This window comes from Rhea americana, unplaced genomic scaffold (assembly GCF_003343005.1).
Source record: "Rhea americana isolate MKP2758 unplaced genomic scaffold, rheAme1 scaffold_130, whole genome shotgun sequence".
Lineage (NCBI taxonomy): Eukaryota > Metazoa > Chordata > Aves > Rheiformes > Rheidae > Rhea > Rhea americana.
In genome coordinates, this window is record NW_028185373.1 from 2266922 (window position 1) to 2285179 (window position 18258).

Genomic DNA, 18258 nt, shown 5'->3' on the forward strand with positions numbered 1-18258 from the left:
AAGAATTTAGCATGTCAAAATCAGAGGTCATTGACTACAAAAACATTTATCATCATTACACTTTAATTAACATTAAAAAAACAAAAGATGAATGATAGATATAATTTTTACCYCTTAGAATGCTATTCTAGCCATTTTTATTCTTTGCAAAATTTGAGTGACCTTTTGGGTTATCTTGACTTTTCTGCATTTTAATTTCACTTGTCTATGAATGTTTTTGGAAAATTTCACTCCTCTACCCCTCTTCTCTTTGAGTAACATCTCCCCCTTAATTTTTCTTTCTTTGTTTTCATGATACACTTTAATTTTTCTTCACAGGTACTTCTATTTTAGTTTTACTCATTTGGACTGTGATGCAAYCTCTCTGAGTCACTATTCTTGGACACATGAGCATCTATGCTGGCATGCAAATATGTTAATACAAAACAGCTATTTTTGACTTTGGACCAGAACTAAAAATAGGAGGAAAAAATTGATTGCAAATAATTAAAGACCAGATTAAATACAGATCTGTGAATTCAGTTAGCTTGGGATATTTAAAGAGTTCCATATTTATCCTGGGTGGTAACTGGACCACACCAAGAATTTGGTGTCTGTGCACCTGTAAAAAATGTTTCCCAAAGACTTCCATAGTGATTAATATCTATAAGTTAGAAGACTCATATTCCCTGGCTTCTTTCAAGCCACCAAGTGTCACAAATGAGGCCTATTTTTCAGGAATTCAGGAATGCGGCTCTCCCTGAAACTTTTCTCAGAAAGTATGATCTGAGACTATTTTGACATACAAAACATAATGGTTGTATTTAAATAGAAAATTTAAAGGTGGGCAAAGTTCTGCTCTCTGGCCCATTTCCATACACAGCCAGTCAGATAATGAAAGATTTGTACTTATTTTGTGCAGCTTTCACTAGGTTTAAAATTCTTTTATGACGAATTGGGGTATTCGAGTGAATTTGTGCTAATACATTTCAATGGAGTTCTAAGTAGTTTAAGTTTTTGACCTCTGTGGAAGTCCACATCTAAAATCAGTACCAAATAGACTAGCTGATGTTTTCAAAGCTAGATAGAAATTCTGTGACTAAATCCATCCATTCATTTTGAAAGTGATAGTCCTGTTTTTGAAACATATAAATAAAGAAATAAAGAATACATCCCAAATTCTGCCATGTCCTGTGCTAAAAATGAAACCAAGAAGACTGTACATAGTATGTTTGCCGTCAGCCCAAAACTGAGATCAAGGCTTTTCCAGCATTCTCATGTGCGAACATCCCACATGTTGTTCTCTTTTTTTATCCATTCTGCTTTTCATCTTCGACTTCCACAAGATATAATGGGCCCTCAGATAAAGTGTGCTCTGGAAAAAGGAATACTGGGTTTTACTGCCCAGGCATCCCAGGAGAAAGCACGTGCCCTGTAGCAGTGATTACCCTTTGTGTCTCTGCACTGGCCATGGAACGAGCAGAGAGGGGCGCGATGCTGCCCCGGCGGCTCAGGAGAAGCGGAGACGAGGCTGGACTCCTCCACTACCTCCTTGTACTCTTCTCCTGCTGCCTCAGCTACTACTAGTAACATGGAGCTTGTTCTCACTCCTGTGCTGCTGGGTGCAATGTAGGCAGCCAACAAAGAGAAACGAAGAGGCAGCTTGTATTTTTTTTTTGTCTCCTTTGCTGCCAAAATTACTGGGGAATATTTTGGTGTCAAAGCACTTCCCTGGGAATTGTTCTGATTAACCTAAAATCTCATTTTGATAACAGACTAGTGATAGTAATCAAAGCTAAAGTTCCTGTGGAAATCGTAACTTCATAGTTTTCAATTATTAAGACACATTTTAGTACTAGTGACACATCAAGCTTGTATTGAATTCCAGCCTCACAAAAGTGTAACAGGCTGCGTCTGTCAAGCAGAGTTAAAAATACAGGGTGGTTTAAGAACGTTCAGAACATAAAATGGCTTTTCTATATCTGCTTTTAATGAAAAAAATATTGTATGAATAGAAATGGAATTATAACAAAGAATTTTCAATTGATCTAGGAAAATAAAGGGATAAATAGAGCAAGAAAACAAATACTTTAATTTCAGGTTATTTGTATGTAACAGAATTCCTGTCCCTACTTACAGGCACTTATGTTTCAAAACAGCCCAGAAAATAGGAACAAAATATCMTTATGGTACTTTTACTGACATATTCTCAGTTGAAACTATGACAATAGTGCTTATATATTATTTTTTCATTTCTGGCATGCCAAGAAGTGAAAAAAAAAGACTCACAAGCTATCTTTATGCTTGAGGAAAGAAAACTTGATCTTATCTGTTTCCTTTCAAATTTATAACTTGCAAATTATTCCTGGCAATACACTCAGTTGATAGAAACTAATTGTGCTAACTAATTAATTTTTAATGAGCAATTTCTTGAATTTTATACAGCACTGTAAAGGAGATATGGGCTCATAAAACACAGGTTTTATACATGAGATCCATTTTAAGATAACTCCCAAACACTTTAGGTATGAGGAAAATAATTAAAAAAATCTTCACCAAACTAAAATTAACATACATGTATTCCATATATTAACATCGTCCCTGCTGTATGCCTTAGTATGGTCCAGATTCCCAACACAGAGACTATTTATATCATTTTCTAGTGTGTCCATATCTTCTTAAATTGGAAGAAATATGTTTAGAAAAGAAATCTGATCTACTAGAACATATAATGGGGATAGATTAACTTCAATTATGTTACTTGAAATAAAATATCCATTATATAATGGATGAAATATCCATTATATTAAGCTACTGGCTGGCAAACATTAAATCAAATATAGACTTCTACATACTCTGTATCTGTAGTAAAGTATTATAACATATTAAACAGACCTTTATTTTAAAATCTCTTTCCAGTAGAGGAACAATCCTGTATTATACTGCCTCATATAAGCTACTTGAGAGTTATGAGGATCCCTGTCTTTTTTGATACTGTATTCTGAGCTTTTCCAGTTGTTCTACACACTGTGTCTGGGCCAGCTTCAGTGTTCGATTCTCCTCTGTCAGTTCTGCATACTCCTTAGCCAGCCGAGCAGCATCCATGCTTTCTTTTTCCACTTGTTCCAGTCTGGCAATCAGCTCCTTTCTGATGATTATGAAAAAACAAAGGTTAAAAAGTGAAGTATACAAAAATTTATTAGGTGCTATGTTAAAGCCAGACTATATAAGTTGTTAATATGGTATTACCTGAGCTGTTGTGCAACAGAGGCCTAGAAAACTCTTTGGTTAGAGTCTTTCTTTCCCTTGAAATATTAACCTGTCAAAATCTCTGATATGTTTGTTCTTCAGTGACCAAACCTGCAAAATGCTGAGGACCTTCAAATAGCTTTAATCTCAATTAGATTTGAACATGCAGTACACTGGGCAGAATCAAATCCCTAGAGACTGCATGCTAATATTTTGCTTCATTCATAAGAAGAATAAAAATGTATTTTTCTCTGAATATAAAACATATTTACATATTTGAAGATGAGCAGGGTGAGCAGCAGAGCTTTTTTTTTTTTGGTTGGTTGGCTGGCTTTATCAGCAACATCTGTGAAATATAYCTGGTTTCCTTTTCTCTGCCATGAAGAAAAATGTTCCGAGTGAACAGATAGTAGGCACATGRATCTGGGCTTCATATATTATTTCTATACTGTTTTTATACACATGCAGACCTTGGTTCTACTGCTGAGGAGCAGAGTTATTGAACTGCAAACCTGACCCCTCCTGGTCTTTTTAAGAGCAGACGCTTGAGGAGTCAAGCGGTTGCTTCTTCTAGGATGGAGTCACACAGTTCCCTGTATTCCCACAGCTGACCAGAAGCTGCAGTCTCCTATACAGCATCAACTGAAATTACCTCAGCAGAAGTTACGATAAAAGAGGTCTTAAAACAACAGAACACACTGAATGCATGAGTAACTCATTGCGTATCTAATCACTCTCCACTTAGTTAGCCAGCAGATTAGCCTGGCCTGTGCTTTTTATTCCCTCTAACTTGAGCCATTTCTTCACCCCTGCTACAGGAAAACTCTTTTAAAAGATTCTTAGCTCTTTTGATCATCCTATCTCTGAGATATTAGTTAATCTTTAGCTGTTCATAGCCCTGTGACTTTATTTCCCAGTCCTGCCAAAACAATGCTTGTAGATCATCAGTGGGAAGATGTAATGTCTTCAAAGTGGATAGCTTTTTCCACGGGCTCTAACAGGCTGTTCTTACTGGCCAGCCCTCCTGTCAAGCTAGACCAGTGCCTTCGGACTGGAAATTCTTACAGAGTAGTAATTCTATCTCTGCAGGCCATGAAGTATTCATAAAATGCTAACTTTCCAACATTTGCATAAGGAAATAAGGGTTTTGAAAAGAGTTCTTCAGTCTGGCCTTCTTTCAGGATCAGTTTAATCTCGCTCTGTTTATTGTAGCTTTCAGCGATAGCACAGTTTGCTCATGGCTTAGCTGATTGTTTACAGCAACACTTGCTGCAGCTCAAGGAGTCGCATGTTAGAAGAGACCTTGGAACACTCCTTTCGCTCAACTGTCTCCCATACCAAGACAGCTAGGGAGAGTAGAGGCCATTACAGCAATTTTAAATCAACCAAGAGTTGAAGTATACAGATGTCCTCCCGTAGCTAGATATGCCAGCTTTTTTTTATACCACTTCATTAGGTGGTAACAAAGACCTCTTCTCTTCCCTTTAATCAGGAATACGATGTATTCACCAGGTACGCTTAAGCAACTTTTCAAGAGAAAATATTAAGGCTATATTTTTGTTCAGTCAAACTCCATTAACATTTGGCATAGTATACTCGTAAAATATGTAAAAGGAACAAGCCATTAACAGGTTTATTTCTCTTTGGTTAGTCCTTGCTAGACCGACCGTTTTTCAAATTGGCCAAGATGAAATGATCTGGCTAGGAAGTTCAATATTCCAGCTCCTATTAATGGCATTTAATGGCACTATAGATCACAAACGTGTAACTGGAAGTATATTTTAGGGAGTAAGAAATGCATCTAAGAACAATCAGATTTTATTTTCTAGCTTTAATCGCTTCAATCACTTGGAGTTTCCCCTGGACGATTTTTGTTTCTTGAGACCAAACACGAGCTACAGTAGTATTTCTTTGCAACTATTCTGTTTGTGCAGTGCTGGAGTAATGGATGAAACTTTTTCAAACTATAGACTGTTCACTCAGAAGTGTACCCCAAAAATTCATTCAGAATCATTCCTCCTTACTTTTCTTATGCTTATCAAGTTCTTAAAGGGAGGTGCAGTGAACACACTAATAAGTAATCAGCAGGTAAAACCTTTTCCGTGCAAACTTTTAGTACATGTGAAAGAACGTGCTCACTGCTTTTGCTGGACTTGAGCCAAGACTGCCACTGGCAGGCAGTGTGCAAAATCAAATCGCTCCATTAATGAATGTCAATCCTGATTTGATAAGAGGAGGCTGTAAGCAAGTATGGCTTTCATGCTGCTTTCCAGTAAAACTCATGTAGCACAGGATTTTTCCCTGGGATTTAGCCTTCCTATTAAAATAAAAATGGGTTAAGATCAATGTATACTTGTTTCTGTAGCTCATGATCTGGAATCTCTCTCCCAGAAAGCAGCTTCCTTGCACTGAGGTAGTAAAATTGCCCACTTCTGAGTCAGCAGAACCTACTTATTCCCTTCCCATCAGAATCAACACCTGTTTACAGGGTAGGGTGATGTTTCAAGCAAATACTGCCAGCCTGCCACATAGATCTAATTTTAGAGTACCAGGGAATTGCTAAATGTTATGAATGGTGTGGTTTACGAAGCTCACAAAAGGATGAGGACACTAACTAACATTTGCTTCTGATCTAATCCAGGATTTGAACTAGCTTTCAGAGGTTAAAGAACACCACACTAAGCTCTTGCACCATCTAGCCTTTGTTATGAATGCTTAATAAATGGATCTAGCATTGTGTAATCTGTGTTTTCTGTTAATGGTTACCCTGTGTTTAAACATTAACAGCATTCACAAAGTATTTTCTACTTTGTGCTGAGATACTTTAAGCTTTGAGACAAAGCTGTAACATACACTTTTAGTGTTCTTTTTTCAGGGAGGTGTTGGGGTGAGAAGGGAAGACCAGTGTGATTTGCATCATAAACCAAAAACCACAAGAGCAGAAAAAAAATGCTAGAATGGTCTTACTGCAATTATTTATCTTGTCCTAGCCTTAATGACTACTTATGTGGAACACAGAGCAACCTTACAGTAATATACTCAATGAATAAATACCAAGAGAAGTTATTCCTGCTAGCACATCTCTAGCAAATGGAGCAGATAAGAGTTTTCAGAGGTAAGCATATTTGGAGATAGAATAGACTCAAGGAAAACAACTTCCCCAGCATAAAGAGGCAGACTTGTCTTTCCCCAGTTGTGGACAAGGTGTTCAGGATCCTGCATCTGTCGTACTATACAGTTCTTCCCAGGTGACATGGGGTTGTACCTTCTCATGGCAGTGCCACCTCGTTCTGTRTTTGGCACAGCTTTCACATCAGAAGGAATCAGGAGACCCCAGTGAGCTAGCTGCTGCCTGCGAAGACTGCCTTTGCATGTACAGAGTCTAGGAACTAACTTTTGAAACAATGGGATAGCCTGTTTTAATGTAGATGACAGTTTTAATGTAAGGACATTTCTCAGATGACAGCACATGAAAGTATTCATCAATGTAATAGGGCAATTGGAAAAGTTTTAATTTCCACTGATTTGGCAGGTAATGGGTATTTGGATATGTGTAAATTGATGAAAAATCAGGTCTAGAAGGGAAATATTAGTAAGATAAAAGGTTGTTGTCTTTATGGTTTATACTATTCTTTTTTTCTGAAGTACTTGAAAGTCTGAAGACTACTTGCCTCAATAGTTTCGGGAGAGACAGTCTAGACACAGTGTGCCTGGAGGAACCACTTGGACTTGGGACCTTGGAACCTTGGAAATGCTCCTAGGATCATCAAAGTGTGCTAAAGCATACGGAACAGCACCACAAAATTAAGCAGACATCTTCACAGCATGTCAATGGTAATGTGTAAAGGAAGGAAAATAAATCAAATCCATGCCAAAGAAAAGGAGTGATCCTAAATCAGGTGGTGGTCAAATTATATTTTCTGGAGAGTTATATTAGAATTGTCTGGGAGAGGAAAAAGAGAAAACCATCCAGAGCTAAGAATATAAGATATAGCTAGCAACCATGGCAACTCTAATATTTAACTACATAATCCAGGGTCATTATCTAGTAATAGCAATATAACAAGTGCTCAAAATAACCAGCCATCCCATCCCTTTCACCCAAACTTAGATACTCAAAAACATCTGTTATGGAAATACATGTGTGTTTCTGGAACATAAATTAAATTACATTCTGTGACCTAAATGTGGTGTGTTCTGACTTCCACACCCTTTTCTTTCTTTTCTATCATGTCTCCCATTCCAGACTGATTTTGTCCCTCGCTCTACATTTTGTTGGCATAAATGGGCAGAGTTTGAGTGAAGTAAGCAAATACAGCTATGATCATTTATATTAGCAAAAAAAATATGACCAGTTTTCTTTTAAATACTTTCAAAATCTTCCTTGTTTTTGTCTTTTTCCTGAGCAACATCTTTTTTTGCCTTCTCATTTCCTTTGCCCTAAGATTTTATTTCACATTTACTATCTTCTATTTTCCTGGGAAACAGTTGTCTTCTCTCCCACTCCTAGCCTAATACATTCTCTTGCCATCTTCACTGTATACAAGAGAAAGGGGCAAATAAGTTCCTCTTCTTGCGCTGAAGTAAAGCTACCCACGTCATTTTACACCACTACTTTTCCATACTTCAGCCATACATAATTCTTACACTATAATGAGAGACAAGTCAAACTAAGCAAAATTTAAAACCTTTTAAAAGTTTTGAAAGAGTAAATAAGTTTTGACTTTTTAAACAATGTTATTCAACTTTCTATTTCTTAAACATGCCTTCTTTAAAATATACTTACATGTATATAATACATGTGTAAAAGCTTACTTTTATATATGAACCCTGAAGTTCGGAAAAAAAAAACATTTTGTTTGAAGCAGAATGAATATTATTCCATTTTTTGTTTTAATAAAAAGCTCCAAAACCCTTAAGAACATTTATGTCAGGTTAACTTAAAATGATTTCTTTCTCCTAAGCATCAAATCAAAAAAATTTGCTGAATCTCTTTTCTGCTTTGATCATGACAATCATCATCATCATCAATTTTCTGAGTACAGTTCTCTAGGTTTCACAGGAGCAGACACTGACAGGTGGGATCTGACATTTGACTTCTACAAATGAGTTAGTCTGTTGAGAGGAAGTTAAGAAAGCTGTGAGGGCAATCATCCAACAGCACTTCTAGTTGCATTTAGTAAAAATGTAAATTGAAGAACAGTGCACAACTTACTGTTTATTCACATTATAAGGAATAAAACATTATAAGGAATGTCCATTTTATTGCTTTTAACATTTGAAAGAAATAAATTATAGATACCAAATTATTAGGCAACTGTGAATCCACATCTCCATGCTGTCAAACTCAAATGTAGAGTAAGATCAAAACACCTGCACCTGTTCTTAATCTGCTCAATTTTCAGAAAGCCTCAAACAATTCCACCTTTTCAATTTGATTACAACTACTTTTGAGGTTAAAAGCTGTGCATCTCATCAAACTTATGTCCTAAAAGATAAAGCCTCTTCCTGTTCTGAGAATGGGAGAATGGAATATATAATATGAATGTCATCCCAGTCATTGTGATCCAGTCTTGACCTCTTCAATTCAGCATAGGAAAACCCATAAACTTCCTTCAACTTTCAAACTGTTATTGCTGAGAATATTTTTATATAAAAAGTTACTGATCATTAGATAAAAACCTTCCTTCTTGCTGACTCCTTCACCAACACACTCATACTGCTTTTCTTTACAGTTTTATATAAACGCAAGGTATTTGTGTTCAGATCATGCACGCTTACATGTTTGTATATAGGTATATGTGCCCCAATAACTGTTGAATCCACCTTCCAATTTCAGCCAAGCTTGATGAGGATGAAGAGATCTCAAAGAGCTGGGTTTTGACAGGTTCTATGAAAACATGTTTACAGACAAGGAAGACACCACAAAGGGTGGAAAGCTAGTATCATGAGCCCTCCCCCAAAATACTACACACAGGAGGAGAATCTACCTGGAAAGGAACTTCATAAACAGTTCTCAGCTAGGGAAAAATCTTCAGTTGGAGCTTGCAGCTTTTTCAACTTAAAATCGAATAATCCTAGCACACCAATCTGTAGGAAATTAGGTATCCTTAATTTCAGTGCTTGTAGGACCGCTTCTTCAGATTAAGGGACTTGGAAGGTGGTAAAAGCTGCTGGACTGACATCTTAAGGTCTAGGAATTTCACAGCTACAAAGCATGTGAATATCTAGTCCACAAATAAGTAATTAGGAGGCACATAAGAAAAAAATACGGGAATTTGCTCTCTTATTCAGCCACTCTTGTTTTAAYATATGTTTACTTGGGAGTGAAGTCTTTTATACATACAGAACAGATTCAGCAAAAGTAGTAATAGTGGAAGCTTCCTCACATTTTTCCAGTGTTGACATGTACTAGTGGAGTCAAGAAAAATGCCAGTTTGAGGCCCTTTAATTCATTCAGGATGACCATGCCTGAGAGACTCTCTTCTGGTCTCAGAGGCTGATTAGGGTAGTTTTGAGCTCAAGTAAACAATTTTATGCTTGTATCTGCCATTCCCAAGGAGCAAAATATTTCTAATTTGGCTAGTACCATAGATATGCAAAAATACAGTCAAAATTTCATTCTTATAGATGCAAAAATGTATGTGTCTAGCCCTCAAGAGCCTCAAACTTACTTGTAAATGGGCATAGCTAATTCAGGCATGTGTCAATAATAATAATGCAATTATATTAATACACTCTGAAAAACAAATAATCTACTGTTAGCTTTTGGGGGTTTATACATATAAAGTTAAGCATTTAAATCACCATTTCATATTTTGTATTCATCTTGGATTTTCAGGAAGGTCAAACACGCATGGTTCCCAGTGAAGTCACTTCATTATTAAAGACATATGTAAGCAGCTTACTTTAAACAATCAGCTTGACAAATCATTTGAAAATTATTTGAATTAATTATTTTCTATATTCAGCTTTTTAAATTCACCAATTATTTTTGATTGGCCAAATTTAATTAACAAAACATCAAATGCGAACACCGGGAGAACTTAGTGTCAATCTCTTTTGTTATATTTTTTTTTTAACTAATCTGTCTAATCTGTCAGCAACAAAGCACCATGAAAGTCCAACAATGGAAGGAGATTTGGTATCGGAAACCCTCAAGTTAATTCAAACATGTTAGGCAAAGACTAACCATATTGTGTCTATAGCTATCAATCCCAGTAAAGATAAGTCTCACCTTCTCACCCTGTGTAGTTCGGACACACAGAGATATTTGGCTATTTTTACTGTAAGGCTACAGCATTTCAACAGTTTCTCCCTCCAGCATGCTTCTGCAGCTGAGGGCTTCCATGGATGCAAAGCTGGCTGAACTGCACCGTCAACCTTAGTGAGACTGCTATGAAACTATGAAGAGCTCCCTTCCCCCTTTCACTATGCACTGTACCATCACAAAAACATCATGCAGCATTTGGAGGAATTTGTTGATTTTATTTTCTCAAGGAAGGCAACCTTGCTTGAAGTCAGCCCCAGTGTGAATGTGAAAACAGAAAAGTATCTGAAGGAGAAAGAAAGTTTACCTAGCGGTAACTGTTATTCCTTGGGCTTCCTTGTCTGGTAAATACACTCACTGCTCACCCTCCTCCCTCTCTCTTAGAATGTCTTTGTCAGGTTTCTTGTGGGAAGAACTGAAAGTCACTGAGTGCACTTTGCCATTTAAGAGTCACATGAAGATAGAGGGAGTATGAGTACAAGCCACAGCCAAAAAAAAAGTCACCTGCTTAAGCAGTTTGGATACAATCACCTGAAATGTGAATGTACATAGAGGCAACACACCCCATAGAACAATGTTTACTAATATTAAGTCAAGTATTCTAAACCAAAGTGAGGATTCATACACTTTTCATTAAAATATACAAAGTTAAGTTGGAAAAAAAAATAAAATTAAACTTAAATTAAAATTAAAATTAAAAAGTGGGCTTGTACCAACTGAACTAGATTTCTATGTAACAAAGATACAAGCGTCCTAGAAGCTGTCAGTGAAGGTTTTAGGGAACAGCTGGATAACAGAGGGCCCAGAGCTATGAAAATGCAGCGTCCTTAGTTCCCAGGTTGATGCTAAGGACTAATGGCCTAATTGTGACTGTCAGGCAGAGGAGTAAGGTCAGAAAACATCATCTGAGATACACAACTTCAGACTAGGGCTTTACGAAGGGAATATGCAACAGTAAATAGTTTGGTAAAGTTACTCACTTTCTTTCTTCCAATAGAGCAATTTCTTTCTTGACCTCATGGTACTCTTCTGCTATTTTGCAGTGCTGTTTGTAGACTTGCATAGATTCCTTAGAGTCATGACAAGGCGGCAGAGGCTTTATGAATAGAAGAAGAAAAAATTATATACTGCTTTTGAATGAAATATTAGAATAAATGCATATTTGAAAGATACAGTCTTTATCTTCAATTCTGCGACAACTACTTAGAAAAAATTCCCTTTAACCCTCACTGCAGGATCTAGCCTAATAGTCCTAGTGATGGCCTTTCACAGAAGGAAAAAACACTTTCCTGTATAAGAATATGCATAGACCTTCAAACGCTATTAGGATTTTCATAACTTTTCATGTTGACTTTTTAAAGTATCCCTGCAAGATTGTTCAAAAAAAGATTTTTCCCTTACCTCCTTCTTTTTCTGCTACAAAATGATAAAGTTGGTGCATTGGTCATGACTATAGCTACACTGTAACGTAAAATACAAGAGCATGTTTTCATTGTAGAAACTACAACACTGAGCAGAATGGTAAATTTGAATGCAAACAAGCTCTTATTCTCTAATTCCGCAAGATGAAAAGGAAAAACTCTGGAAATAATCAATATGGAAATCAATAGCTATGGAAAGCTATTGATTATTCTTTTTCATAGGCATAATGCTTTCCCCAGCTTACTACCAAATGGGACCAGGCATGAATTGGAAGACTGGGGATGGGATGCTGATCCTGCTGGACTCAACAGGAGTTATACTGCTGACTCCGGTGAAACCAAGATTTCATGGCATGTTCTATCCCAGGAATGTCTCAATCTGAAATACTCAGTTAAAAGAAATGATATGAGTTAAATACTATATTTGTATAGTGTTTTGAATTTCCAGGAGAGTTAAAAGTAGGATAACGACAGCAATTAAAAATAATATCCAGATAAGAGAGAGAGATTGAAGGCAAAAGCACCCTAACTTGAATTAGGGCAGAAAGGAGGAGTTTTTTTAATGCACACTAGAAATAATAAATATGTCAAAGAAACCAGTCTATCTTGGGACTCCTCATATGAATTACAGCTAAAATCTAGAGAACACAATACGGTTAATTGTCAGTGCTTTTTTGTTCCTTAAAAAAAGAATGCGACTTAGTTCAGACTTCAAACTTGACTGTCACATTTTTGCCAGAACACTTTCAGGAAGTGCAGTATTTTTAAGTTATTAGCCATGAATCAATTGACTGTAAATGAACTCCAAATAGCATGCTTGAGCCACCTGTTTGAAGCAAAAGGAAGCACTTAAAATAGTTCCTTTACTGCCCAGTTAAAGAACATCCAATTGCCCTTCATAATAAAAGTAGACTTTTTTTTTACTTCTTGTTGTCTTGCTTTTGACTCTTATTTGTAGTAAAATCGTCCAATGACAAAAGAAAAAAAAAGTCCAAAAGCACAAGTTCTTGGATATTTCCTGTTTATGAACTTTCAATCCTCTGTTTCAGCTGAACTACGAGTTTAAATTTCACTAAACATATTCAGAGACAAAGATTAATCCAACAGGCAGGGTAAGTTTTCTTCAGATATACCTCAACGCATAAATGTAATTAATTACTATATGGACCTTTGCAAGTACTTGTATATGGTACATAGTCCTCATTGAAATTTTGAAACAGATACTCATTTTCCAAATTTTGAATGTAAAAATGCTATGTCAGAATTGCTTCACGGCACAGTTCTGAGCTCAGGAGAAGACAGGACCTCAGGGAAAGAGCTGTCCATTACTTTGAGAAGCTGGTTCATAGGAAGGGGACATTAATTGCATTTCAATGGGGATGAGCAATAGCACCATCCATACAGTCACTCAAATAATAAGCATAAATTTAACAGATCAGAATATAGAAGTCTCAGTGCTCTAATCCAAGAATGCAAGGGTGAGCCAAAGTAGCTCTGGTATCTACCAGAGATCAGCAAACAACAAATGCATCACAATAAAACAATTTTGAACAGTACCCAGGGGGAAAGTCCCTAAACAGTGATCCTTCGGAGGAGAAAAAAATTGCATTTGCTTCCAACTTGTTTTCTACAAATCTAGCTGGTTTAAACCAGTTTAAAAACTAAAGCAGCATTCAGTTTCTATATTCCAGCTTCCCACTCAAAAGTTATATTTAGAGAGCTAAAAATTATCTAGTTATGCTGAGACTTAGTATCTAATTCCCACTTCGAACCAGTTGCTAACTTTCAGACCCCTTCCTCTCATTGTTTCCTCTTCAGTGTCATTTTTTAATTGATATTTTATGTTTTTCACTCAAAATGAACTGACAACAAGAAATAGTCATTTACTAATATTCTCTTCATACAATTTTGCTTCAATCTTGAGTGATGCTATCACGTGCTAAATTGAGAACTTTTTTATCACTGTGGAGAAGCTACCTATTTGCCATGTAAAAGTTAAGGTGGAATGACATTTCAACTTTAAAATGTAAATTTGATTATCATTTTTTGGATCCGGATGACGGAGCATTTTGATTTGCTTTCTTGAAAACTTGAAATTTCTATCAGAGGTTTTTGCAGATAGTGCCTACAGTTAACATGAGTAATATTTACCCACTAGTACATGAAACACAAGCTTATGCATTCCTTATTTAACAGATTGCTCTACTACAACACTAAGAAAAATGTGAGATAAAAGAGTCTAGTCAGTTCTTTTCTGACTTTCAACCAGATTTTTGATTTTCAACCAGAAAATGTAAACTAACACACAAGCACAGACAAATTACTTTAGTCATGTCTTCCAGCCTACTTTTTTTTAACATAAACAAGAGTACAAAGAATTAATGATAAAATCTGTCCCCATCAACAGAAGCATTTTCAGAAGATACAGGACAAACTCCTGAAAAAACAAATGCAGAAACAGAGGCAAAACTTACTTGTTCCAAAGCAGCAACCCAAACTAGTCAGCAGACATTTACAGTATTACTTCCACAGAAGAGAGAACGATAACAGAATGGTAACAATTACTCATCTAAATGGAGTTAGGAGGAACCTACAAAACCACTGAGTCTTGTCCCTTGCTAACACAGGCAAACGCTGGGATTCATGGGCTTGAGTCCTACCTTAGAACAATTTAAGTCCCCTGCCCCAGAGCCTTACCAAGGATTAGAAACATTTTTCTAATTTCCAGTTTAATTTTACTGAGGACAAGTTCATATATGTTTTTCCTGTGCCAGCACTGTCCTTCCTTTAAACGGCTCTTCTCTGTCCTGTCTATTTTACCTCTTTGATGCATTACATAATTCTCAGACCTACATCTTGGTAGGTCAACCAAGCTACATTCCTCTAATCCCTCCTAGGTGACGTTTCCATTCTCCCTATTCTAGCTGTCTTGTCCTGGCCCCTATTCCAGCTTCAACACCTTTCTTGAATGCCTGTGACCAGGCCATATGCAGTATTACAGATGGTACGCTGATGGCATTCCTTCAGCAACTCACCTCTGACAGAGAAAAAGAAATGGAATTCCCGGGACAAGTATTTTTCATCTATGAAGCCTTTTTTTTGGTGGGTGTTTACACAGGCGACCAATTATTAATAAATGTCAATTTGCAGTATTTTTTTTTCAGTCAGAATCAAACAACCATGCTTTAATTTCTCCTCAGTTCAGCCCCAGCTTGTTACTTCATGACATATCTTGCCCATCCAGAAATTAATATATATAAAAGCATACCTGCTACATAAGCAAAAAAGCCCCTGCCAAAGAAAGTTATATTTAATGGCAACAGTTGCGACTTTTAATCCTGCTTATTTCAGGCTTCAATGTCATCCACCCTCATTTTCCTGCACTGGCAAAACACAGTGTGTGCAGCATCTCTAGTTTTGTTCACAAAGCTATTACAAAAGCTACAGTTTTCACTGATACTATCCTGTTATTCCTAATTTTCAGCAAAGGAAAATTTCTCTGTAGTTTATTGAATAACTCACTTTGACAAACCTTTTACAGAGTCTAGCAAGCAGACACTAAGAGACCCCTGTTACAGGCTGTTCTATGACTGCAAAAGTGCACATACACCTGTGTAAGACATATGCACGATTTGTTTACATTTTTATTTGGAATCATAAAAAAAAATGTGGAAATAGAAGAGTAGGCTGGCCTGTTTTTTCAGAGAAGTTGAAGGAGCTGTTCTAATTAAAATCTTTACTGGGGAACACTAAAAGAAAGTTGTTTTCCATCTTTTTTTTCATTTTACTTACATGACAAAGTGTGTCTTGCCCTTTTTCATCTTCTCCTATGAGTATCAGTATTCTGTGGACTCCACAAGAGTCCACAGCTAACTGATAAGTTCTGTGTAGTTGATAGTATTACCTGAGTGTTCAAAAACCTAAAACATTTTTTAAATGTACTTTGGGTTATTTGCATTTACTTTTTGATTCTGGGCTCTTTCAAAAAAAAAAAAAAAAACAGTTTGCTTCTGAAAAGATTAAAGTTTAAAGAAAAATACCACGTCATGCATTTTTGGCAGCTGAGCAAGTGGACTTATCTAGAAGGTACTGAATCTTAGCACTGGTCTAATTAAGGAGTGATGTCTCACTTTCTGTAGATTCTGTTATTCCCAGCTAAATCATTCTGGAGAACCAGAAAATTCACTGACAATGTTTTGCACAAAGCCCATGTTTATTATATGGCCTTGTGTACTCTTCCAGGATGGAAACAACCAAATTATACCAAGTAAAACTGATAGCTATATATTGTAACTAGGTTCTGTTGTGCAACTGCAACTCTTCAGCCAATACCAGGTATCTCTAGGAGATCTCTAGTTTAGAAGCTTATTACGAAAATAAGCAACTCTCTTCCCTCGAAACATTTCAAGTCAGCTGGATGGAAGGAATTGGCAGTTTAGATCTCTTTTCTGAGAGATCTTCCATTCTTTTCCAATCTTAGTATGATGCTCTGAATCTGTCAATATGCATGATTTACACAACCTAAAATAAGATTATAGTTATCATAGCAATATTAAAGGAGGCTTATCAAGTTCATGGGACATGAAATCTAATTCTAGACTACCAAGATACTCTGGAAATTCTCTTGTAATTTAATACATATTCAAAAATGTCTAGTCTTACCAGTCAGTAGAAGTGAGATTTCCATTACTCAAGTTTTAGAGTAAACAGTTTCTGCTAAATGTGTCACATATAACAAACTGTCCCTTTCATAACATAGAATATTTTCATTCTTTTTTTGTATAGACATTTCCAACTAAGCCATGAAGAACTTTCCCTTGACTTAATAAACTGGTATGATAAATGGCAGGAGCATCTTCTCTCTTGTGGCAATTTTATGGTCATCTAACTCCACTGATTTCAGAAGATTTATAGTACCAAATATGACATAAATGCCTCTATCAAGCTCATGATTTCATGAAATGGGATGGTACAGAGTTACAGATTCCACATGTGTCTGTACATGAGTTCTGTTCTTCTCTATTGAGGATGAAACTTTAGGCTGGAATAAAGAGTTTCACAGAGAAGAGAGAAAGGAACTGAGCAAATCACAGGAAATGCTGAAACAGGAGCATTCCTTGATACCTTCATCTATATTCAGTGACCTAAACAACAAGGCCTTAGATGCTGATTTAGTGTCTAAATATAGCAAATAACCACTAGTAGAATGTCTGTCAGAGAGGCCACCACTCAATAAACAGCTAATCAAAGAGGTACCTTCCAAGGCCAAGTCCAACTTTTACATGGGCCAAAGGTTAACTTTTCCCAATAATAAACTGACAAACATAGTAAGCCTATCTTCCCCGCACTACTGACTTCATTGCTTACACAAAGGAAGAAAAAAAAAAGACATTGAAATTCAAAAAAGCAAGTGCTTTATCCTTATTAAAGTGTTGCTCTTCAGTAGGAAAATAAAAAGCTCCAGGACAGCAAACAAAAGAAATCAAAAGAAAAAACTATTAATATGAGCTTAGTTTTACTTGGGCATCTCAGGAACTGCACGATTTTTGTCAATAAACCTGCAGAAGAGACCAGGCTTTTCCTGTACGAAGTTTAAGCTCCTCCATTCTCATATATATGCCTTCTTTCTGAGGTGACCCTACATAGTGTTTATTATTAAATAATAATAATAATAATAATAATAATAAAACTTTTGAGTTACATTAGAGATGTTATTTTCTGACAAGTTACTCATTGGAACATTTTCCCATAAAAATATTGGAAAATGTAGCATTCCAAAAAGTAATTTGAGAAGATAACATTTTCAGTCTGAATCCATGTAGTAGATCAGAATGCTCAACTGATCATTTTTATTCTTCAGAAAGAAGCTCTAACTTTCAGCTGTTGGGATTGTTTTCTAGCAAGAGTGTTTATAGAGCATTAAGTATTTGCAATTAGTCTTCCATAAATTCTCTAGCCAATTCTACCTCTAACTCTGTAAAGTTGGCATCAGTGCTTCGAGAGCAGGTTTCCCTACCCTGACGGAGGAAGGCTGCTGTGAACTTTGCCCTGCCATTGGATACCAGTGCGCAGGGAGTAAGTATGGTAGGATCGTGGTAGGAAAGTGGGAACACTAGGTAATTCTGCTCAAACAGCCAAGTTGTCTGCCAGGGCCTAACATAGAAGGATAAGGGCTTGAAGCCCAAAACAGAGGTGCAAATTGCTTGAGACTCAGGCTGTGGTCTGCTGCCTGCATGCATAAAATTCTAAGGCTCTGATTTTCCAAGTCACTCAGTGAACTTGCATATCTTTCAAAGTCCAACCCAAAGATCAGCTAATTTGAGCTCTTCATTCTTATAA

At 36.5% G+C, this 18258-nt stretch overlaps 1 protein-coding gene across 6 annotated transcripts in view; it reads right to left on the reverse strand.

The window, feature by feature from the left end:
- Positions 1-2048: 2048 nt before the first annotated feature.
- MAP3K7CL (MAP3K7 C-terminal like) overlaps positions 2049-18258 on the reverse strand; it is a 45978-nt gene continuing 29768 nt past the window's right edge. For all 6 annotated transcript variants that reach the window (XM_085297814.1, XM_085297813.1, XM_085297815.1 and 3 more), the window contains 2 exons: positions 11479-11594; positions 2049-3127 (listed from right to left, as the gene is read on the reverse strand). In XM_085297814.1, coding sequence (XP_085153940.1) covers positions 2947-3127; positions 11479-11594 — 297 coding nt within the window. In that variant the 3' untranslated portion in view covers positions 2049-2946. The remainder of the gene's footprint in view (positions 3128-11478; positions 11595-18258) is intronic.